At 44.7% G+C, this 25,883-nt stretch overlaps 1 protein-coding gene across 7 annotated transcripts in view; it reads left to right on the top strand.

Moving 5' to 3' along the window:
• The window catches only part of CEP78 (centrosomal protein 78), a 189,691-nt gene that overhangs the window by 59,352 nt on the left and 104,456 nt on the right, over positions 1–25,883 (top strand). For all 7 annotated transcript variants that reach the window (XM_069762988.1, XM_069762979.1, XM_069762970.1 and 4 more), the window contains 3 exons: positions 10,659–10,833; positions 12,483–12,596; positions 13,271–13,335. In XM_069762988.1, coding sequence (XP_069619089.1) covers positions 10,659–10,833; positions 12,483–12,596; positions 13,271–13,335 — 354 coding nt within the window. The remainder of the gene's footprint in view (positions 1–10,658; positions 10,834–12,482; positions 12,597–13,270; positions 13,336–25,883) is intronic.

Here is a 25,883-nt window from a genome sequence, read left to right as displayed (position 1 = left end):
GCAGTATATTACCCAGTCATGTAGTATATTGCCCAGCCATGTAGTATATTGCCCAGCGACATAGTATATTGCACACTGCCTATGTAGTATATAGCAGCCACGCGGTATCTAACACAGCCCACATAGTATACAGCAGTGTGGGCACCATATCCCTGTTAAAAAAAAATAATTAAAATAAAAAAGTTATATACTCACCCCCTGGGATCCACCGAAGCTCCGGCAATATGCGCGCGGCTGCCACCATCTTCCGTTCCCAGGATGCATTGCGAAATTACCCAGATGACTTAGAGGTCTCGCGAGACCGCTAAGTCTTCTGGGTAATTTCGCAATGAATTGCCGGGAACGGAAGATGGCGGCCGGCTCGTCGAACTACGGAGAGTGAGTATAGCAGGTTTTTTTTTATTATTATTTTTAACATTACATTTTTTTACTATTGATGCCGCATAGGCAGCATCAATAGTAAAAAGTTGGGGACACACAGGGTTAATAGCAGCGGTAACGGAGTGCGTTACCCGTGGCATAACGCGGTCCGTGCCGCAGGCAGTAACCCTGTGTGACCGGTGACCGGAGGGGAGTATGCGGGGGGCCGGGCACTGACTGCAGGGAGTAAGGAGCTGCCATTTTCTTCCTGACTGTGCCTGTCGCTGATTGGTTGTGGCTGTTTTGTCGCGACCAATCAGGGACTTGGATTTCCATGACAGACACACACACACGCTGTATATACTTTTTTTCATAACAATATTTATTTAAGGATACAATATATTTTTACAAATTTTTTTCACTTTATTTTTTACTTTTTAACTTTGTCCCTCGAAGGGACTTTCATTTTTTTGCAGGCTGATTGCTTGTATAGCATGGGAATGCAGCAGCATCCCTATGCTATGCAAGCTGTCAGCACTGCAATAACAGTCAAACTTGCTTCATCATGCGCTGAGCATGATCAAGTAACTCTGCTAGCTCTGGTGACCCGGACGTTGTCATAACGGCATTGGGTCACCATGGCAGCGAGCGGGATCCTGTGACGACTTTGCAGGGTCTCCTATCCAAAGGCAGGTTGTATCCATACGTCCCTGGTCAATAAGAATCTGTTTGCCTGGACGTATGGATATGTCTATGGTCGGAAAGGGGTTAATTCTAGTGAAGCCTCTAATCGTGTCACTTTTTTGGGTATTTTCTTCAATATAGACCCCTCAAAGTGACTTCAAATGTGAGGTTGTCCTGAAAAAAAATGGTTTTGTAAATTTTGTTGTAAAAATGAGTTGTTGGTCAACTTTTAACCCTTATAACTTCCTAACAAAAAATAAATTTGTTTCCAAATTTGTGCTGATGTAAAGTTAGCATGTGGGAAATGTTATTTATTAACTATTTGTGTGACATATCTGTGCGGTTTAACCCCTTTACCCCCAAGGGTGGTTTGCACGTTAATGACCGGGCCAATTTTTACAATTCTGACCACTGTCCCTTTATGAGGTTATAACTCTGGAACGCTTCAATGGATCCTGGTGATTCTGACATTGTTTTCTCGTGACATATTGTACTTCATGACAATGGTAAAAATTCTTTGATAGTACCTGCGTTTATTTGTGAAAAAAACGGAAATTTGGCGAAAATTATGAACATTTCGCAATTTTCCAACTTTGAATTTTTATGCAATTAAATCACAGAGATATGTCACACAAAATACTTAATAAGTAACATTTCCCACATGTCTACTTTACATCAACACAATTTTGGAACCAAAATTTTTTTTTGTTAGGGAGTTATAAGGGTTAAAAGTTGACCAGCAATTTCTCATTTCTACAACACCATTTTATTTTAGGGACCACATCTCATTTGAAGTCATTTTGAGGGGTCTATATGATAGAAAATACCCAAGTGTGACACCATTCTAAAAACTACACCCCTCAAGGTGCTCAAAACCATATTCAAGAAGTTTATTATCCCTTCTGGTGCTTCACAGGAATTTTTTGAATGTTTAAATAAAAATGAACATTTAACTTTTTTTCACAAAAAATTTAATTCAGCTCCAATTTGTTTTATTTTACCAAGGGTAACAGGAGAAAATGGACCCCAAACATTGTTGTACAATTTGTCCTGAGTATGCCAATACCCCACATGTGGGGGTAAACCACTGTTTGGGCGCATGGCAGAGCTCGGAAGCGAAGGAGTGCCATTTGACTTTTCAATGCAAAATTGACTGGAATTGAGTTGGGATGCCATGTTGCGTTTGAAGAGCCACTGATGTGCCTAAACATTGAAACCCCCCACAAGTGACACCATTTTGGAAAGTAGACCCCCTAAGGAACTTATCTAGAGGTGTGGTGAGCACTTTGACCCACCAAGTGCTTCACAGAAGTTTATAATGTAGAACCGTAAAAATAAAAAATCATATTTTTTCACAAAAATTATCTTTTCGCCCCCAATTTTTTATTTTGTCAAGGGTAAGAGAAGAAATTGGACCCCAAAAGTTGTTGTACAATTTGTCCTGAGTACGCTGATACCCCATATGTGGGGGTAAACCACTGTTTGGGCGGATGGGAGAGCTCGCAAGGGAAGGAGCGCCGTTTGACTTTTCAAAGCAAAATTGACAGGAATTGAGATAGAACGCCATGTTGCGTTTGAAGAGCCACTGATGTGCCTAAACATTGAAACCCCCCACAAATGACACCATTTTGGAAAGTAGACCCCCTAAGGAACTTATCTAGAGGTGTGGTGAGCACTTTGACCCACCAAGTGCTTCACAGAAGTTTATAATGCAGAGCCGTAAAAATAAAACAAAATTTTTTTCCCACAAAAATTATTTTTTTAGCCCCCAGTTTTGTATTTTCCTGAGGGTAACAGGAGAAATTGGACCCCAAAATTTGTTGCCCAATTTGTCCTGAGTGCGATGATACACCATATGTGGGGGGGAACCACTGTTTGGGCACATGGGAGGGCTTAGAAGGGAAGGAGTGCCATTTGAATGCAGACTTAGATGGAATGGTCTGCAGGTGTCACATTGCGTTTGCAGAGCCCCTAATGTACCTAAACAGTAGAAACCCCCCACAAGTGACACCATTTTGGAAAGTAGACCCCCTAAGGAACTTATCTAGAGGTGTGGTGAGCACTTTGACCCACCAAGTGCTTCACAGAAGTTTATAATGCAGAGCCGTAAAAATAAAACAAAAATTTTTTCCCACAAAAATTATTTTTTAGCCCCCAGTTTTGTATTTTCCCGAGGGTAACAGGAGAAATTCGACCCCACAATTTGTTGTCCAATTTGTCCTGAGTACGCTGATACCCCGTATGTTGGGGGAAACCACCGTTTGAGCGCATGGCAGAGCTCGGAAGGAAAGGAGCGCCATTTGGAATGCAGACTTAGATGGAATGGTCTGCAGACGTCACATTGCGTTTGCAGAACCCCTAATGTACCTAAACAGTAGAAAACCCCCACAAGTGACCCCATATTGGAAACTAGACCCCCCAGGGAACTAATCTAGATGTGTTGTGAGAACTTTGAACCCCCAAGTGTTTCACTACAGTTTATAACGCAGAGCCGTGAAAATAAAAAATCTTTTTTTTCCCCACAAAAAATATGTTTTAGCCCCGAGTTTTGTATTTTCCCAAGGGTAACAGGAGAAATTGGACCCCAAAAGTTGTTGTCCTATTTGTCCTGAGTACGCTGATACCCCATATGTTGGGGTAAACCCCTGTTTGGGCACACGGGAGAGCTCGGAAGGGAAGAAGCACTGTTTTACTTTTTCAACGCAGAATTGGCTGGAATTGAGATCGGACGCCATATCGCGTTTGGAGAGCCCCTGATGTGCCTAAACAGTGGAAACCCCCCAATTATAACTGAAACCCTAATCCAAACACACCCCTAACCCTAATCCCAACAGTAACCCTAACCACACCTCTAACCCAGACACACCCCTTACCCTAATCCCAAACCTATTCCCAACTGTAAATTAATCTAAACCCTAACTGTAACTTTAGCCCCAACCCAAACTGTAGCCCTAGCCCTAACCCTAACCCTAATCCTAACCCTAGCCCTAACCCTAGCCCTAACCATAGCCCTAACCCTAATCCTAACCCTAGCCCTAACCCTAGCCCTAGCCCTAACCCTAGCCCTAGCCTAATGGGAAAATGGAAATAAATACATTTTTTTAATTTTTCCCTAACTAAGGGGGTGATGAAGGGGGGTTTGATTTACTTTTATAGCGGGTTTTTTAGCGGATTTTTATGATTGGCAGCCGTCACACACTGAAAGACGCTTTTTATTGCAAAAAATATTTTTTGCGTTACCACATTTTGAGAGCTATAATTTTTCTATATTTTGGTCCACAGAGTCATGTGAGGTCTTGTTTTTTGCGGGACGAGTTGACGTTTTTATTGGTAACATTTTCGGGCACGTGACATTTTTTGATCGCTTTTTATTCCGATTTTTGTGAGGCAGAATGACCAAAAACCAGCTATTCATGAATTTCTTTTGGGGGAGGCGTTTATACCGTTCCGCGTTTGGTAAAATTGATAAAGCAGTTTTATTCTTCGGGTCAGTACGATTACAGCGACACCTCATTTATATCATTTTTTTATGTTTTGGCGCTTTTATACGATAAAAACTATTTTATAGAAAAAATAATTATTTTGGCATCGCTTTATTCTCAGGACTATAACTTTTTTATTTTTTTGCTGATGATGCTGTATGGGGGCTCGTTTTTTGCGGGACAAGATGACGTTTTCAGCGGTACCAGGGTTATTTATATCTGTCTTTTTGATCGCGTGTTATTCCACTTTTTGTTCGGCGGTATGATAATAAAGCGTTGTTTTTTGCCTCGTTTTTTTTTTTTTTTCTTACGGTGTTTACTGAAGGGGTTAACTAGTGGGCCAGTTTTATAGGTCGGGCCGTTACGGACGCGGCGATACTAAATATGTGTACTTTTATTGTTTTGTTTTTTTTATTTAGATAAAGAAATGTATTTATGGGAATAATATATATATTTTTTTTTCATTATTTTGGAATATTTTTTTTTACACGTTTGAAAATTTTTTTTTTTACTTTTTTACTTTGTCCCAGGGGGGGACATCACAGATCAGTGATCTGACAGTTTGCACAGCACTCTGTCAGATCACTGATCTGACATGCAGCGCTGCAGCCTTCACAGTGCCTGCTCTGAGCAGGCTCTGTGAAGCCACCTCCCTCCCTGCAGGACCCGGATCCGCGGCCATCTTGGATCCGGGGCTCGAGCAGGGAGGGAGGGAGGTAAGACCCTCGCAGCAACGCGATCACATCGCGTTGCTGCGGGGGGCGCAGGGAGCCCCCTCCCTGCGCGATGCTTCCCTGCACCGCCGGCACATCGCGATCATCTTTGATCGCGGTGTGCCAGGGGTTAATGTGCCGGGGGCGGTCCGTGACCGCTCCTGGCACATAGTGCCGGATGTCAGCTGCGATAGGCAGCTGACACCCGGCCGCGATCGGCGGCGCTCCCCCCGTGAGCGCCGCCGATCGCGCTGGACGTACTATCCCGTCCATGGTCATAGGGGCCCACCCCACATGGACGGGATAGTACGTCCGATGTCAGAAAGGGGTTAAGGGGATAAAAATTAAAAGGTTGAAAATTTCTGAAGTTTTAAAAAAAAATTTTGTTAAATGTTCGCCATATTTCCTTTTTTTTCCGTTTTTTTTTTCATAAATATATGCAAGTCATATCAAAGACATTTTACCACTAAAATTAAGTACAATATGTCACAAAAAAACAATCTCAGAATCAGCGGGATCTATTAACCCCTTAGCGACCGCCGATACGCCTTTTAACGGCGGCCGCTAAGGGTACTTAAACCACAGCGCCGTTAATTAACGGCGCTGTGGAAAAAGTGTATAGCGCCCCCCACAGGCCGATTTTCTCCGGGGTCTCGGCTGCCGAGGGTAGCCGAGACCCCAGAGAACATGATTCGGGGGGTTTTTAACCCTCCCCGCATTTGCGATCGCCGGTAATTAACCGTTTACCGGCGATCGCAAAAAAAAAAAAAAAAGCGATCTCTTTTTAATTTCTCTGTCCTCCGATGTGATCGCAGATCGGAGGACAGAGAAAAGGGGTCCCAGGTGGCCCCCCAATACTCACCTAGCTCCCCCGATGCTCCTCGTGTCTCCCGGTGGGCGCCGCCATCTTCAAAATGGCGGGCGCATGCGCAGTGCGCCCGCCGGCCGGCACCGGGAGAAACTTTGGGGTCTCGGCTGCCTGGGGTAGCCGAGACCCCAAAGAGCATGATCGGGGGTCGGTTTTAGCGACCCCTGTTTTGCGATCGCCGGTAATTAACTGTTTACCGGCGACCGCAAAAAAAAAAAAAAAAAAAAAAAAGTAAAGTGTAATTCTCTGTCCTCTGATGTGATCGCACATCAGAGGACAGAGAAATAGGGGGATTCGGGGACCCTAGCATACTCACCTAGGTCCCTGGATCCTCTTGCTGCTCCTCCTGGCCGCCGGCAGAAGAACATGGCGGACGCATGCCCAGTGCGCCCGCCATCTGTCTCCATCTGCCGGCCGGCAGGAGAACAGCGGTTAGGGCTAAAATTAGGGTTAGGGTTAGGGGTAGGGTTAGGGTTAGGGGTAGGGTTAGGGGTAGGGTAGGGTTAGGGTTAGGGCTAGGGTTAGGTTAGGGGTAGGGTTAGGGGTAGGGTTAGGGTTAGGGGTAGGGTTAGGGTAGGGGTAGGGTTAGGGCTAGGGTTAGGTTAGGGGTAGGGTTACGGCTAGGGGTAGGGTTAGGTTAGGGGTAGGGTTACGGCTAGGGTTAGGTTAGGGGTAGGGTTAGGTTAGGGTTAGGGGTAGGGTTAGGTTAGGGGTAGGGTTGGGGCTAAATTTAGGGTTAGGGTTGGGGCTAAATTTAGGGTTAGGGTTGGGGCTAAATTTAGGGTTAGGCTTCTTTCACACTTACGTCGGTACGGGGCCGTCGCAATGCGTCGGCCCGACATACCGACGCACGTTGTGAAAATTGTGCACAACGTGGGCAGCAGCTGTAGTTTTTCAACGCATCCGCTGCCCAATCTATGTCCTGGGGAGGAGGGGGCGGAGTTACGGCCACGCATGCGCGGTCAGAAATGGCGGATGCGACGTACAAAAAAACGTTTCATTGAACGTTTTTTTGTGCCGACGCTCCGCCAAAACACAACTGATCCAGTGCACGACGGACGCGACGTGTGGCCATCCGTCACGATCCGTCGGCAATACTATGGGCAAAAAACGCATCCTGCGGGCACATTTGCAGGATCCGTTTCTTGTCCAAAACGACGGATTGCGACGGAATGCCAAACAACGCAAGTGTGAAAGTAGCCTTAGGGCTAGGGTTAGGGTTGGGGCTAAAGTTAGGGCTAGGGTTGGGGCTAAAGTTAGGGTTAGAGCTGGGATTAGGTTTAGGGTTTGGATTAGGGTTGGTATTAGGGTTAGGGTTGGCATTAGGGTTACGCTTGGGATTAGGGTTAGGTTTGGGATTAGGGTTAAGGTTAGGGTTGTGATTAGGGGTGTATTGGGATTAGGGTTAGGTTTGAGGTTAGGGTTGAGATTAGGATTAGGGGTGTGTTGGATTTAGGGTTTTGATTAGGGTTATGGTTAGGGTTGACATTAGGGTTGTTTTGGGGTAAGGGTTGTGATTATGGTTAGGGTTAGTGATTAGGATTATGGATCAGGTTGGGATTAGGGTTAGGGGTTGGAGCTAGAATTGGGGGGTTTCCACTGTTTAGGTACATCAGGGGGTCTCCAAACACGACAGCCAATTTTGCGCTCAAAAAGTCAAATGGTGCTCCCTCCCTTCTGAGCTCTGCCGTGCGCCCAAACAGTGGGTTACCCCCACATATGGGGCATCAGCGTACTCGGTATAAATTGGACAACAACTTCTGGGGTCCAATTTCTCTTGTTACCCTTGTGAAAATAAAAACTTGGGGGCTACAAAATCTTTTTTGTGAAAAAAAAAAATATTTTTTATTTTCACGACTCTGCATTCTAAACTTCTGTGAAGCACTTGGGCATTCAAAGTTTTCACCACACATCTAGATAAGTTCCTTGGGGGGTCTAGTTTCCAAAATTGGGTCACTTGTGGGGGGTTACTACAGTTTAGGTATATCAGGGGCTCTGCAATCGCAACATAATGCCCACAGACCATTCTATCAAAGTCTGCATTCCAAAAAGGCGCTCCTTCCCTTCCGAGCTCTGCCGTGCGCCCAAACAGTGGTTTACCCCCACATATGGCACATCAGCGTACTCGGGATAAATTGGACAACAACTATTGCAGTCCAATTTCTCCTGTTACCCTTGTGAAAATAAAAACTTGGGGGCTACAAAATCTTTTTTGTGAAAAAAAAAAAATTTTTTATTTTCACGACTCTGCATTCTAAACTTCTGTGAAGCACTTGGGCATTCAAAGTTCTCACCACACATCTAGATAAGTTCCTTGGGGGGTCTAGTTTCCAAAATGGGGTCACTTGTGGAGGGTTTCTACTGGTTAGGTACATCAGGGGCTCTGCAAATGCAACATAATACCCGCAGACCATTCTATCAAAGTCTGCATTCCAAAACGGCGCTCCTTCCTTCCGAGCTCTGCCGTGCGCCCAAACAGTGGTTTACCCCCACATATGGGGTACCAGCATACTCAAGACAAATTGGACAACAACTTTTGGGGTCCAATTTCTCTTGTTACCCTTGTAAAAATAAAAACTTGGGGGCTACAATATCTTTTTTGTGGAAAAAAAAAATATTTTTTATTTTCACGGCTCTGCATTATAAACTTCTGTGAAGCACTTGGGCATTCAAGGTTCTCACCACACATCTAGATAAGTTCCATGGGGGGTCTAGTTTCCAAAATGGGGTCACTTGTGGGGGATTTCTACTGTTTAGGCACATCAGGGGCTCTCCAAACGCGACATGGCGTCCGATCTCAATTCCAGCCAATTCTACATTGAAAAAGTAAAACGGCACTCCTTCTCTTCCAAGCTCTGCGGTGCGCCCTAACAGTGGTTTACCCCCACATATTGGGTATCAGCGTACTCAGGAGAAATTGCACAACAACTTTTGTTGTCTAATTTCTCCTGTTACCCTTGTGAAAATAAAAATTTGTGGGCAAAAAGATCATTTTTGTAGAAAAAAATGCGATTTTTTTTTTTTTCACGGCTCTACGTTATAAACTTCTGTGAAGCACATGGGGGTTCAAAGTGCTCGCCACACATCTAGATAAGTTCCTTAAGGGGTCTAGTTTCCAAAATGGTGTCACTTGTGGGGGGTTTCCACTGTTTAGGCACATCAGGGGCTCTCCAAACGCGACATGGCGTCCAATCTCAATTCCAGCCAATTCTACATTGAAAAAGTAAAACGGCGCTCCTTCACTTCCAAGCTCTGCGGTGCGCCCAAACAGTGGTTTACCCTCACATATGGGGTATCGACGTATTCAGGAGAAATCGCACAACAACTTTTGTGGTCTAATTTCTCCTGTTACCCTTGTGAAAATAAGAATTTGTGGGCAAAAAGATCATTTTTGTGTAAACAAAAGCGATTTTTTTATTTTCACGGCTCTACGTTATAAACTTCTGTGAAGCACTTGGTGGGTCAAAGTGCTCACCACACCTCTAGATAAGTTCCTTAGGGGGTCTACTTTCCAAAATGGTGTCACTTGTGGGGGGTTTCAATGTTTAGGCACATCAGGGGCTCTCCAAACGAAACATGGCGTCCCATCTCAATTCCAGTCAATTTTGCATTGAAAAGTCAAATGGCGCTCCTTCGCTTCCGAGGTCTGCCATGCGCCCAAACAGTGGTTTACCCCCACATGTGGGGTATCGTCGTACTCGGGACAAATTGTACAACAATGTTTTGGGTCCATTTTCTCCTGTTACCCTTGGTAAAATAAAACAAATTGGAGCTGAATTAAATTTTTTGTGAAAAAAAGTTAAATGTTCATTTTTATTTAAACATTCAAATAATTCCTGTGAAGCACCAGAAGGGTTAATAAACTTCTTGAATATGGTTTTGAGCACCTTGAGGGGTGTAGTTTTTAGAATGGTGTCACACTTGGGTATTTTCTATCATATAGACCTCTCAAAATGACTTCAAATGAGATGTGGTCCCTAAAAAAAAATGGTGTTGTAGAAATGAGAAATTGCTGGTCAACTTTTAACCCTTATAACTCCCTAACAAAAAAAAATTTTGGTTCCAAAATTGTGCTGATGTAAAGTAGACATGTGGGAAATGTTACTTATTAAGTATTTTGTGTGACATATCTCTGTGATTTAATTGCATAAAAATTCAAAGTTGGAAAATTGCGAAATTTTCATAATTTTCGCCAAATTTCCGTTTTTTTTCACAAATAAACGCAGGTACTATCAAAGAATTTTTACCATTGTCATGAGGTACAATATGTCACGAGAAAACAATGTCAGAATCACTTGGATCCGTTGAAGCGTTCCAGAGTTATAACCTCACAAAGGGACAGTGGTCAGAATTGTAAAAATTGGCCCGTCATTAACGTGCAAACCACCCTTGGGGGTAAAGGGGTTAAATTTGTTTGGTGATCTGAAACATTTAAGTGTGACAGAATAGGAAATCATGAAGGGTGCAAACACTTTTTCACACGACTGTATATGCTGTTCATTAAATTCTGTTTATTTTTTTTGTATAACAGAATTTTGTTTGTTATTTAAGCATCAGGCAACAAGAAGGCATAGTGAGGCTTGGGCTGAAAGCTTAAGATACAGACGACCTGACCTTGACTGTATGACGGGGTTGAGACGAATCTCCTTGAACTGCAATACGCTAATCGGAGACCAGGGAGCAAAGGCAGTAGCAGATATTCTTGTAGAGGACCTGTGGTTGAAAGGTATGAGCAATCAATAATACAGGCCTACCTATAAAAATCAATTATATTTTGCTAAAAACTCAGCTACAGGAGAAATCAGGGAAAATCAGCTCTGATATAGGAAATTCAGTTAGTATTGAGCTCGGTGTTGTTAGATTCTAGTAACAGTCTTCTGGTTCCATCGTTTCTACAATCCTTAAAGGGTATATCCTGGACGTTATAAAAAATAAAGCATGTACCTAAGCACTAACAGGCAGATAATTGCAACTTACCTGCCTGTTATGCAAGACACCGTTCCTACACCGCACAGAGCGGTCACAGACCGCTTCTGCCTCGGATTCAGCTGCCTCTGCTGATGTGATGGGGCATTCTTTACAAAATCATTCTGATTGACAGCCGGCTACTCCAGCTAGGCAGATGGGATCTAGCTGTCAATAAGAATGACGTCGGAAGTTCCACCTCATCGGCGGAGCGAAAAAGGAGCCTCCGCTCTGTTGACGTGACGTCAGCAGAATCCCCGACAGGAGCAGTCTATGACCTCTTAGTGCCGGGAAAGAGCGTCGCCATACCCAACAGGCAGGTAAATTATGCCGGTTAGTGCTTAGGTAGGTTTTTTACTTTACACTTTGCTTCAATAGCCTCCATGGGATCATCCAATCGCTTGTGTTACACAGAGCAAAGCTGCAGCCTTGCTCTATGTATCAAAAATTCTCACTTTCTATGAGTGCACACCGCTGGGCATCGCTTCTAGCAATCCGGCTATGGAAACCACAGAAGTCTGCTGCAGATCCCGGGTTGTCATGCCAATACATCGGCGCCCTGCGGTCATGTGATACCGGTGCCGATGAGTGTGGTTTGTCTCAAAGCAGGTCTCCTGCTTCCGGCGTGTGCATGTGAAATGCCTCTGTCAGAGATGGACAGCGGCATTTAACATGTTAGCAGCTGCGAGTGGATCGCGATTCCACCCACGGCTGTTCGGGGCACTTGTCACCTGTCATGTGCCAGAAAAAGTGCGGGCTCATCGCTGGGGCTTGCACCGAACAGGGGGAGGCACCCAATGACTGACACTGCACATCATTGGGTCTTAAGGGGTTAAAGATGTTATCTGGGACTAGTTATTTATTTTACCATGGGCCCAAGAACTAACATGCCGATAGTTGCTACCTACTTGCCTGTTGTGCCCGACGAATCCTCCGCCGGCATAGAGCGGTCTTAGATCGACGACTGGCGATTCTGTGGCTTCTGCTGACGTTGCGTCAACATAGCAGTGGCTTCTCTTCCATTCTGCTCTGCTGTTTTATGGGGTGTGACCTTTGACATCATCCTGACTGACTGCCACCTTCCTGCTGCCTAACTGCAGGGGGCCGTCTGTCAATCAGCAGAACACCAGCAGTCACGCCCCATCGACAGAGCAGCTTGGAAGAGGGAGAGCTGGTCTGTTGCTGTGGAGCAGATAAATCTCTGGCAGTTGTGGTAATGACCATTCTGTGCCGGGTGGAACGGTCAGGTAGTTAGCAACTGCCAGCCTGCTAGTTTTAGGCCCATCGTAAGGGAAAAAAAAAGTCCTTGATAAACGCTTTCAAAGCTGTTAGAAAACAATATACCAAAGACTCTTTCAATCTGTTATTAAAATATGCCATTGATCTGTCATATTTTTTCTTCCTCTCTAGCAATAGACATGCGGCAGTGTGGAATATCCAGTGAGGGTGCAAAAGCATTTCTTCATGCATTGCAATCTAACACAACACTGATGATCTTGGATATAAGAAAGAATCCACTTATCGGTACGGAGCAGCTTTATTTTGCTTACAGGATTATCTTCTGTTCAGGAGCGCACCGCTCCTCAGCCAGCCTGACTCCTTGCTTATTTGACAGTTCAGGCTAACAGCACCACCACCATATTGCTGACATGCATACATATACACACACACTCACACTTGCAGCAGCCGAAGGAGGTTAGCAGCACTGTAGAACTGCTCTTAGGCTCAGAATTGGCCAAGATTAGGAGCTAACATGTATGCTCCACAATGTGTGCTAATATGACCTGTCCATGTTTTCCCACCGCTCCAGTACAGCTGCTGAGGTCATGTTGGCAACGAGCTGTAAACAATAAAAGAAAAAAAAGCATATTGAGAGAACGGGGAAAATAGAAGTAATTTTCAAAGTTCCTTGTTTTTCTGCAAGGACTACATAACCATACCTATATATGAAAATGGGAAGGATGCTTTAATTGTAAAATGTGCTGATTTTTATTTTGAACTGTGTTTCAAAAAACAGTGTGAATGCTAATCCAATTATTTTCCTTATAAAGCTGTACATTTATCTCCACAAATCAAAGCATCTAATATGAACACTTCAAGGCTTGTGTAAATTAAGTTTTTATTTAATTGCTTTATCTTATTTTGTGTATATTGGCTGTAGCTGAAATATTGTTTCACAATTCTTTATTTTCCTTTAGACCATTCGCTGCTTAAGACTGTTATTGAAAGAGTACTTTTGAATGCCCATGACACAAATTCAGAGGTATGTTTCCATGTTGTACAGTACATTGCAAAAGAGTTAAGACCCCTTCGCCACTGATATCAACTGATTCAGCAAACAGTCTAATGCGTATGGTACAAATGATTGTCGAAGAGAGTTAAGGATTGTGAGTGTGATATTGGTTTGCCAATCTTTTTGCTGTTCCTGAGATGAGCGGCTGACAAAGATGTCTTGCAGCGGCTCTCAGCAAAAACATCCTATGTATGGGAGAGTCAGACGAGATTAGCTGTCAGCCAAACCATCTCCTGAACCAGTGTCTGGGGGGTGTTTGGCCAATCAAGAATCCCGGCATGCCAAAGTAGATAACTCATTTATTTGGACCCTAAAATAGCCTTCATAAAAAAAATGGAGCCTCTCCTCTTAGAAGAGATAAGAGCCAGCAGTAGGACTCATGCTTAGATAAAATGCATATTCTTTATTGTAGATCTGTAAAACAACTGGGAATAAATCTCACAAGAGTTAAGTCACAAAGGCGTTTTAGAGCTATGTCCTTCTTCATTGCAATGATGGACATACAGTGGCATGTAAAAGTTTGTGCACCCCTGGAGAAAATTTACTGTTATTATGAACCTGTCACCAGGTTTGGCCGATACGAGTTACGGCCACCCCCTTTCAGGGCTTGTATACAGTATTCTATAATGCTGTATATAAGCCCCCTATCCGACCTGTAAGAGAAGAAACATAACTTTTGTTATACTCACTTGTGGGGAGGTTAGGTCAAATGGGTGTCGCACGTCTTGGTCCGGCGCCTCCCATCTTTTTACAATCCCCGTCCTCCTTCTTTCTTCATGTGGATGACGCGTCCCTGCATCATCCACACAGGCTCCCAAGAATCGCGCACCTGCACAGGCTCCGGGAAGGGTTAGAGAGACCCAGCGCCTGCTTTGCTCTGCCCACAACAGGGCAGATAAGTACGACTGCACAGGAGCGTGATTCTGGGGAGCCTGTGTGGATGAAGCAGGGACGCGTCATCCATATGAAGCAAGCAGGAGGACAGGGATCGTAAGAAGACGGGAGGAGCCGGACCAAGAAGAGTGACACCCATCGGACCGCACCGCAAGTGAGTATAAGAAGTTATTTTTTTTCTTTTACAGGTCGGATCGGGGGCTTATATACAGCATTATAGAATGCGGTATATAAGCCCTGAAAGGGGGTGGCCGTAACTCGCATCGGCCAAACCTGGTGACAGGTTCCCTTTAAGCAACTTGAAGATTAAGTATCTTTAAAAGGCCTAAAGTTAAAGATAACACATTTTCTCTGTATTTTAGGCAAAACTTGCATATTATATACGGTACTTATTTTTTTTACATTTTAAAAATTACAAAAAGGAAAATGAGCCGACGCACAAGTTTAGGCACCTTTGGATATTTGTGTGTTCCGATAACTTTGACCAAGGCTTCAGAACTTAATTAGTCCGCTAAGGTTATGGCTTGTTCACTATCATCATTAGGAAAGGTCTGGTGATGCAAATTTCCCAGCTTTATAACAAAAACAGCTTCCTCTAACTATGTAAAATAAAAAGCAGCCATGGGTTTTTCTAATCAGCTGCCTAGCTCTCTGAAAATAAAAATGGTGGATGCCCACAAAGCAGAAGAAGGCTTTACGAAGATAGTAAAGCGTTTTCAAACTGCCCTTTCCTCAGTTTGAAATGTAATAATGAAATTACAGTTAACAAGGTCTGGAAGACCAAGTAAAATTTCAGTGAGAGCTGCTCGTAGGATTGTTAGAGAGGCAAATCAGAGCTCCCACTCAACTGCAAAAGAACTTTAGAAAGACTTAGCAGACTCTGGAGTTGTGGTACATTGTTCTACTGTTCAGAGGCACCTGCACAAATATGGCCTTCGTGGAAGAGTCATCAGAAGAAAACCTCTCCTGCGTTCTCACCATAAAATTCTGTGTCAGAAGTATGCAAAAGAACATCTAAACAAACCTGATGGATTTTATAAACAAGTCGTGTAGACCAAGCTCTTTGGCCACAATGATCAAAACTATGTGTGGATAAAAAAGGACACAGAATTTTAGGAAAAGAACATCTCGCCACCAATTAAAGGGAATCGGTCAGGTCCCCCAGCCCTACAATCCAGCAGCATTCAATTATTTCTGATTAAATTCCCTGCCTTACTATCCTTGCATAACGTTTTTCTGTAAAAAAAAAAAAAAAAAAGGTTTAAAATAGTCATTTATATTGTCCCGATTTCCTGTGCTAATGGGGGCTTTAACTATTCTATGGGGCGTTCGTTGCCCCCGACTAGTTAGCCCTCTTTCCATGTTATCACGCGCCTGTGGGTGATAATTTAATTTGCAGGAGCTGTCGTCGTTCCCAGCTCCTGCAAATCGCTCGCACGCGAGCTGCACATTTCAGTAGCGTCACTGCACCTCTGCAGCCACGTGTACTCTTCCCGACTTCAGAGGCTTGCTGCAAGTAACCGTAGGCCATCTTCTGAACTTCCGTACATGTGCACTACACTTTTTGGAGGCTGGAGAACCGTACACCCAGCTTCTGAGGTACACTGCTTCTGGCTGGAAGTTCAGGAGATGGCTTCCAATCACGCGCAGTGCGCTTCTCAAGCCCGGAAGCGTACACCCGGCTGCAGAAGTGCAATGACACTGCTGAAATGTGAGCGCTCGAGATTTGCAGGAGGTGGCGATGACAGCTCCTGCAAATTATGTCATTATGCCCACAGGAAAGTGATAACATGGAAAGAGGGCTGACTAGTCTGTGGCAACTAACGCCCCATTGACTAATCAAACCCCTCATTAGAATAGGAAACGGGGACTCATTTTTACAGAAAAATGTTATACAGGAATGGTTAGGCAGGGAATTTACTTATAAAAAAGGGAATGTTGCTTGGTTGGAGGGCATGGAGGACCTTTAAGCATAGGGATGCATCAATCATGCTTTGGGGTTGTATTGCATCCAATGATGCGGGGAACATTTCACGGGTAGCGGGAAGAAAGGATTCAATGAAGTTTCAATAAATTCTTGATGCAAGCATAACACCTGCAAAAAAGCTGAAGTTGATAATAGGATGGCTTCTAGAAATGGACAATGATCCTAAACACACGTCAAACTCCACAATAGACTACCTCAAAAGGCGCATGCTGAAGGTTTTACAATGGCCCTCACAATTCCCTGATCTGAACATCATTGACGCTAGACTTCAAAATAGCAGTGCATGCAAGACGACCCAGGAATCTCACAGAACTGGAAGAATTTTCCAAGGAAGAATGAATGAAGATTCCTCAAACAAGAATTGAAAGACTGTTGACTGGCTACAAAAAGGGTTTACAAGCTGTGATACTTTCAAAAGGGGGTGCTACTAGGTAGTAACCATGCAGAGTGCCCAAACGACAATGTAAAAGATATATACATTTTTTTTTGTGTGCATAAAATACAAAGGAAATGTGTCATCTTTAACTTTAGGTCTTTTAGACATCTTCATCTTCAACTTGCTTAAAGGGAACCTGTCACCCCAAAAATCAAAGATGAGCTGTGGCCACCGGCATCAGGTGGTTACCTACAGCATTCTGTAATGCTGTAGATAAGCCCTAGATGTAACCTGAAAGATAAGAAAAACAGGTTATATTATACTCACCCAGGGGCGGTACCGCTCTGGTCCGGGTCAGATGGGCATCGTGGTCCGATCCGGGGCCTCTTATCTTCTTACGATGATGTCCTCTTCTTGTCTTCACGCCGCAGCTCCGGCGCAGGCGTACTTTGTCTGCCCTGTTGAGGGCAGAGCAAAGTACTGCAGTGTGCAGGCACCGAGAAAGGTCAGAGAGACCCGGCGCATGCGCACTGCAGTACTTTGCTCTGCCCTCAACAGGGCAGACAAAGTACGCCTGCGCAGGAGCCGCGGTAAGAAGATAAGAAGAGGACGTCATCGTAAGAAGATGGGAGGCCCCGTACTGAACCGTGACGCCCATCGGACCCAGACCGCAGCGGGACTGCCCCTGCGTGAGTATAAACTAACCTCTTTTTCTCATCTTTCAGGATACATCGGGGCTTATCTACAGCATTACAGAATGCTGTAGATAAGCACCTGATGGCTGTGGCCACAGCTCATCTTCGATTTTTGGGGTGACAGGTTCCCTTTAAAGGCCCCTTCACACTAAGCGACGCTGCAGCGATACCGACAACGATCCGGATCGCTGCAGCGTCGCTGTTTGGTCGCTGGAGAGCTGTCACACAGACCGCTCTCCAGCGACCAACGATGCCGGTAACCAGGGTAAACATCGGGTAACTAAGCGCAGGGCCGCGCTTAGTAACTCGATGTTTACCCTGGTTACCATGCTAAAAGTAAAAAAAAACAAACACTAGATACTTACCTACAGCCGTCTGTCCTCCAGCGCTGCGCTCTGCTTCTCTGCACTCCTCCTGTACTGGCTGTGAGCCGGAAAGCAGAGCGGTGACGTCACCGCTCTGCTTTCCGGCTCACAGCCAGTACAGGAGGAGAGCAGAGCGCAGCGCTGGAGGACAGACTGCTGTAGGTAAGTATCTAGTGTTTGTTTTTTTTTTACTTTTAGCATGGTAACCAGGGTAAACATCGGGTTACTAAGCGCGGCCCTGCGCTTAGTTACCCGATGTTTACCCTGGTTACCAGTGAAGACATCGCTGGATCGGTGTCACACACGCCGATCCAGCGATGTCAGCAGGAGTCCAGCGACCAAATAAAGTTCTGGACTTTATTCAGCGACCAACGATCTCCCAGCAGGGGCCTGATCGTTGGTCGCTGTCACACATAACGATTTCATTAACGATATCGTTGCTACGTCACAAAAAGCAACGATATCGTTAACAATATCGTTATGTGTGAAGGTACCTTAACACTTCACAATAACAGTAATTTTTACAAGGGGTGCCCAAACTTTTACATGCCACTGTATCTCTAAAACGTTTTTGCAATGCATTGAAGCATGAGTTGTACTGCTGTATCATATCTTAGCTCTTGCATTCATCTTTCTGTGCTCCAAGTGTGCACAGGACATGTCTGGCCTACATAACTGGGAATTATAGGTAATCTATTTTCCAATATACAGCCCTCTTTTTATAAGGGTTGGCTTGTGAAGAGACCCCCTGGCCATTTGGAGTATTAGAGCATAACAGAGATGAGTTCACTGCTCAGACGATATTTAACCTCTTTGATGGTATTCTATCTTACATAAGCACGGTGGCGCAGTGAATAGCACTGCAGCCTTGCAGCGCTGGAGTCCTTGGTTCAAACCCCACCAAGGACAACATCTGCAAAGGGTTTGTATGTTCTCTCCGTGTTTGCGTGGGTTTCCTCCGGGTTCTCCGGTTTCCTCCCACACTCCAAAGACATACTGATAGAGAATTTAGATTGTGAGCCCCAACGGGGACAGTGATGATAATGTGTGCAAACTGTAAAGTGCTGCGGAATAGGTTAGCGCTATATAAAAATAAAGATTATAATTATTAAAAGTACATTTTATTTTTATGTTTTTCTTGACACTAGGGCATGACTCATTTAACACTGAATATAGTGTTCCTTATATAACCTCCTCAGACTGTACAAGTTTGGGGCATGGAAACACAAAGTTATAATGAACATTTTGTTGACTTTGGATCCTCCTAGAGCTATGATGACTGGTTTTGCTTAAAAGAAAATGCATGCTTTTGTTTTGGCTTTTGTAGGTTGATTATGTTACCGTTATCATCCATTCCCATCAAACAATAAGGGGATTTATTTCTACAAATTTCATATTCCTTAACCAGTGGGGATTTGGGTAAAGGATTCCTGTTACTAAACCTTACAATACACTGCATGTTACTTGAAACTATAAAAGGATATGAGTGCTGAGTAAAAACTGGACAAGATTTGAGGCTTATTTAGGCTATTATTGCTATCTTTTAAAGGAAACCTGACATAGTATTCATGTTTCCCGAACCATAGGCAGCATGACTCAGATATTGACTGTGTTATAGCAGCCTTGTATGTTTCACTCTGAAAAGTCTGCATATTGTGAAAAGTCAGCCAGAGACCATGCTTCTTGGATGACTGGTTCAAAGCAGGTCCCTGGCTGCTTCTCCCTATCTCGCTACCCATGACAGACAGGTCTCTTCCTTTGTGTGAGTATAACGCGAGATCTGTCAGTATAGGCGAGCAGTGAGAGGCAAAGCTACGGCCGGCCTCGGACTCCTAGTCTTATTTTTAAAGTTTGTTTTTCTTTGAAATGTTGCTGCAATTCAGAGGATAACATACACTGCTGCAGTGATGCAGTCATTGCCTGTTTCATGCTTTTCTTGATTTGGAAAGCATGAATTTGCTTGCCCCAAACCACAAACATGTTCCTCATCATAGAGACAGGCTGTTTGTGCTTTGGGGCAGACTGTGGGCAGGTCTTTCCTTGGTTTCTCTGGCTTAGAGCAAGAAAGGAAGATAAGATTCTGCCTACAGTCCTGCCCTGGAGCACAGGCATCTCATTAACTGAAAACTTCTAACACTGATTACACAAGAACAGATTTTTTTTCACCCCAAGTATCATTTTAATCAGTCTAACACGGTCAACCTGACAGTGGCTGCAGTTTACTTACCAAAATCCTGGTGACCGATTCTCTTAAGGCTGTGTGCACATGATGCGGTTTTTTCGCGGTTTTTCCCGATAAAAACGCTATAAAACCGCAAAAAAAACGCATACAATAAGCATCCCATCATTTAGAATGAATTCCGCATGTTTTGTGCACATGATGCGTTTTTTTCCGCGAAAAAAGGCATCGCGGTAAAAACCGCAGCATGTTCATTAATTTTGCGTTTTTTTTTTGCGGATTTCCCACTACAAAATGCATTGGGAAGTGTCCTGAAAAAACCACGGCAAAAACGCGGCAAAACCGCATGCAGATTTCTTGCGGATTTCTTGCAGAAAATGTCCGGTTTTTCTCAGGATTTTTCTGCGAGAAATCCTGAACGTGTGCACATAGCCTTAACAGGTTACAGACGCCGATAGAAATTGGATGGAAGTAATCCAAACTCTCTCCCCAAAGCAAATGTCATACTGTGGGGGGAAGGTCTGTTTTGGCTGTAGAGATGACGTCACTTCAGCAGTGCCCATCACTGCTGTAGCCAATCACTGAGCTCAGCAGCTTTTGCCATTTGCTTCAGTACTTCAGTGACTAGCTACAGTGATGATGCTGTCGATGTGATGTCACTTGACCACTGCAGCCAAAACTCGGAGACCGGAGCAGCAGTAGACAGCCACTGATCCCAGGGAAGGTGAGCACCTACTGTTTTTTTCTTTTTGTTATTCTAGGTATCTTATAGCATTTTGGGTCAATTTTCAGAAAATTGGAATACCCTTTTAATGTGAAGTGTTGAGGAAAAAAATAAAAATGTGTGTATGTATATGTACAGTAGGGGAGATAAGTATTTGATCCCTTGCTGATTTTGCAACTTTGCCCACTGACAAAGACATGATCGCGATTCCACCCGCGGCTGTTTCGGGCACATGTCAGCTATTTAAAACAGCTGATACGTGCCAGGAAAGATGTGGGCTCGCTGCCAGAGCCCATATCAAAGGAAGGGTGTCCCAACATCGGCGTACTATTACGCCCGATGTCGGAAAGGGGTTAACCAGTCCCCCCCCCCCCCCCCCCCCCCGAGTAGTTTTAGGCTGATCTCTCACCGTCCTCCATGATCAAGGATACCCCACGAGGTGAGATTTTACATGGTGCCCAAGATCGACGTCGATTGACAGTCATTTTGTATTTCTTCCATCTTCTTACTATTGCACCAATAGTTGTCTCTTTCTCACTCAGCGTCTTACTTATGGTTTTGTAGCCCATTCTAGCTTTGTGCAGGTCTTTGATCTTGTCCCTGACATCCTTATAAATCTCTTTAGTCTTGCCCATGTTGTAGAGGTTAGAGTCTTACTGATTGAGTCTGTGGACAGGAGTCTTTTATAAAGGTGACTATGTAAGACAGCTGTCTTTAATGCAGGTAATAAGTTGATTAGGAGCGTCTAACTGGTCTGTAGGAGCCAGAACTCTTAATGGTTGGTAGGGGATCAAATGTCAAAATTAACCTATCCATAGGCTATGTGCACACGTTCCGGAAAGTGTGCAGAATTTTCCAGAGAAAATCCTGACTACTTTCGCAGGAAATTCGCACGCGTATTTTTCGTGTTTTTTGCGTGGATTTTTCACGTTTTTTTCCCCAGAGTTTCCCAATGCAATAAATAGCGGGAAATCCGTAAAAAAATCCGCAAAATTAATGAACATGCTGCGTTTTTTTCCTCGATGCGTCTTTATCACGGAAAAAAAAACGCAACATGTGCACAAAAATTGCGGAATGCATTAAGAATGATGGGATGCTTAACCCCTTCCCGACCTGTGACACAGTGTATGCGTCATGAAAGTCAGTGCCAATCCGACCTGTGACGCATATGCTGTGTCACAGAAAGATCGCGTCCCTGCAGATCGGGTGAAAGGGTTAACTCCCATTTCACCCGATCTGCAGGGACAGGGGGAGTGGTAGTTTAGCCCAGGGGGGGGTGGCTTCACCCCCCCGTGGCTACGATCGCTCTGATTGGCTGTTGAAAGTGAAACTGCCAATCAGAGCGATTTGTAATATTTCACCTATTATAACTGGTGAAATATTACAATCCAGCCATGGCCGATGCTGCAATATCATCGGCCATGGCTGGAAATACTAATGTGCCCCCACCCCACCCATCGCCCCCCCAGCCCCCCGATCTGTCCGGTACACTGCTCCGGCTCCCCTCCGTCCTGTGCTCCGCTCCCCCCGTGCTCTTGTCCGCTCCCCCCGTGCTTCAATCACCCCCCCCGTGCTCCAATCACCCCCCCTGCACTCCGATCCACCCCCCTCCGTGCTCCGTTCCACCCCCCCGTGCTCCGTTCCACCCCCCCCGTGCTCCGTTCCACGCCCTCCCGTGCTCCGTTCCACCCCTCCCGCGCTCCGATTCACCCCCCCATGCTCCGATCCCCCCCCGTGCTCCCCCCCCACCCCATCATACTTACCGATCCTGCCGGGGTCCGTCCGTCTTCTCACGGGCGCCGCCATCTTCCAAAATGGCGGGCGCATGCGCAGTGCGCCCGCCGAATCTGCCGGCCGGCAGATTCGTTCCAAAGTGCATTTTGATCACTGAGATATAATCTATCTCAGTGATCAAAATAAAAAAAATAATAAATGACCCCCCCCTTTGTCACCCCCATAGGTAGGGACAATAAAAAAATAAAGAAAATTTTTTTTTTCCACTAATGTTAGAATAGGGGTAGGGTTAGGGGTAGGGTTAGGGTTAGGGTTTCGGTATGTGCACACGTATTCTGGTCCTCTGCGGATTTTTCCGCAGCGGATTTGATAAATCCGCAGTGCTAAACCGCTGCGGATTTATCGCGGATTTACCGCGTTTTTTCTGCGCATTTCACTGCGGTTTTACAACTGCGATTTTCTATTGGAGCAGTTGTAAAATCGCTGCGGAATCCGCACAAAGAAGTGACATGCTGCGGAATGTAAACCGCTGCGTTTCCGTGCAGTTCTTCCGCAGCATGTGTACAGCGATTTTTGTTTCCCATATGTTTACATTGAACTGTAAACTCATGGGAAACTGCTGCGGATCCGCAGCGTTTTCCGCAGCGTGTGCACATACCTTTAGAATTAGGCTATGTGCACACGGTGCGGATTTGGCTGCGGATTCGCAGCAGTGTTCCATCAGGTTTACAGTACCATGTAAACATATGGAAACCAAATCCGCTGTGCCCATGGTGCGGAAAATACCACGCGGAAACGCTGCGTTGTATTTTCCGCAGCATGTCAATTCTTTGTGCGGATTCCGCAGCGTTTTACACCTGTTCCTCAATAGGAATCCGCAGGTGAAATCCGCACAAAAAACACTGGAAATCCGCGGAAAATCCGCAGGTAAAACGCAGTGCCTTTTACCCGCGGATTTTTCAAAAATGACCCTAATTCCAACCCTAACCCTAAGGCTAGGTGCCCACGTTGCGGACTCGTGTGAGATTTTTCAATCTCACACGAGTCCGCAACGTGGGCACATAGCCTTAGGGTTAGGGTTGGAATTAGGGTTGTGGTTAGGGGTGTGTTGTGGTTAGGGTTGTGGTTAGGGGTGTGTTGCGGTTAGGGTTGTGGTTAGGGGTGTGTTGTGGTTAGGGTTGTGATTAGGGTTATGGCTACAGTTGGGATTAGGGTTAGGGGTGTGGGGGGGTTAGTGTTGGAGGTAGAATTGAGGGGTTACCACTGTTTAGGCACATCAGGGGTCTCCAAACGCAACATGGCGCCACCATTGATTCCAGCCAATCTCGTATTCAAAAAGTCAAATGGTGCTCCCTCACTTCCGAGCCCCGACGTGTGCCCAAACAGTGGTTTACCCCCACATATGGGGTACCAGCATACTCAGGATAAACTGCGCAACAATTTCTGGGGTCCAATTTCTCTTGTTACCCTTGTGAAAATAAAAAAATGCTTGCTAAAACATCATTTTTGAGGAAAGAAAAATGATTTATTATTTTCACGGCTCTACGTTGTAAACGTCTGTGAAGCACCTGGGGGTTCAAAGTGCTCACCACATATCTAGATAAGTTTCTTGGGGGGTCTAGTTTCTAAAATTGGGTCACTTGTGGGGGGTTTCTACTGTTTAGGCACACCAGGGGCTCTGCAAACGCAACGCGACGCCCGCAGACCATTCCATCAAAGTCTGCATTTCAAAAGTCACTACTTCCCTTCTGAGCCCCGACGTGTGCCCAAACAGTGGTTTACCTCCACACATGGGGTATCAGCGTACTCAGGAGAAACTGGACAACAAATTTTGGGGTCAAATTTCTCCTGTTACCCTTGAGAAAATTAAAAAATTCTGGGCTAAATAATTATTTTTGAGGAAAGAAAACTTATTTATTATTTTCACGGCTCTGCATTATAAACTTCTGTGAAGCACTTGGGAGTTGAGTGCTCACCACACATCTAGATAAGTTCCTTTCGGGGTCTAGTTTCCAAAATGGGGTCACTTGTGGGGGGTTTCTACTGTTTAGCCACATCAGGGGCTCTGCAAACGCAACGTGACGCCCGCAGAGCATTCCATCAAAGTCTGCATTTCAAAACGTCACTACTTCAATTCCGAGCCCCGGCATGTGCCCAAACAGTAGTTTACCCCCACATATGGGGTATCACCGTACTCAGGAGAAACTGGACAACAAATATTGGGGTCAAATTTCTCCTGTTACCCTTGGGAAAATTAAAAAATTCTGGGCTAAATAATTATTTTTGAGGAAAGAAAACGTATTTATTATTTTCACGGCTCTGCATTATAAACTTCTGTGAAGCACTTGGGGGTTCAAATTCCTCACCACACATCTAGATTAGTTCCTTTGGTGGACTAGTTTCCAAAATGGGGTCATTTCTGGGGGATCTCCAATGTTTAGGCACACAAGGGCTCTCCAAACGTGACATGGTGTCCGCTAATGATTGGAGCTAATTTTCCATTTAAAAAGCCAAATGGCGTGCCTTCCCTTCCGAGCCCTGCCGTGCGCCCAAACAGTGGTTTACCCCCACATATGGGGTATCAGCGTACTCAGGACAAACTGGACAACATTTGGGGTCCAATTTCTCCTATTACCCTTGGCAAAATAGGAAATTCCAGGCTAAAAATCATTTTTGAGGAAAGAAAAATTATTTTTTATTTTCATGGCTCTGCGTTATAAACTTCTGTGAAGCACCTGGGGGTTTAAAGTGCTCAATATTCATCTAGATAAGTTCCTTGGGGGGTCTAGTTTCCAAAATGGGGTCACTTGTGGGGGAGCTCCAATGTTTAGGCACACAGGGGCTCTCCAAATGCGACATGGTGTCCGCTAACAATTGGAGCTAATTTTCCATTCAAAAAGTCAAATGGCACGCCTTCCCTTCCGAGCCCTGCTGAGTGCCCAAACAGTGGTTTACCCCCACATATGAGGTATCGGCGTACTCGGGAGAAATTGCCCAACAAATTTTATGATCCATTTTATCCTATTGCCCATGTGATAATGAAAAAATTGAGGCGAAAAGAATTTTTGTGTGAAAAAAAAGTACTTTTTCATTTTTACAGATCAATTTGTGAAGCACCTGAGGGTTTAAAGTGCTCACTAGGCATCTAAATAAGTTCCTTGGGGGGTCTAGTTTACAAAATGGGGTCACTTGTGGGGGAGCGCCAATGTTTAGGCACACAGGAGCTTTCCAAACGCGACATGGTGTCCGCTAACGATGGAGATAATTTTTCATTCAAAAAGTCAAATGGCGCTCCTTCCCTTCCGAGCCTTACCATGTGCCCAAACAGTGGTTTACCCCCACATATGAGGTATCAGTGTACTCAGGAGAAATTGCCCAACAAATTTTAGGATCCATTTTATCCTGTTGTCCATGTGAAAATGAAAAAATTGAGGCTAAAATTATTTTTTTGTGAAAAAAAAAAAGTACTTTTTCATTTTTACGGATCAATTTGTGAAGCACCTGGGGGTTCAAAGTGCTCACTATGCATCTAGATAAGTTCCCTGGGGCGTCTAGTTTCCAAAA

This window comes from Ranitomeya imitator, chromosome 1 (assembly GCF_032444005.1).
Source record: "Ranitomeya imitator isolate aRanImi1 chromosome 1, aRanImi1.pri, whole genome shotgun sequence".
Lineage (NCBI taxonomy): Eukaryota > Metazoa > Chordata > Amphibia > Anura > Dendrobatidae > Ranitomeya > Ranitomeya imitator.
Note: the sequence above shows the minus strand (reverse complement) of the source record. Positions and strands in the feature narration are given on the sequence as shown.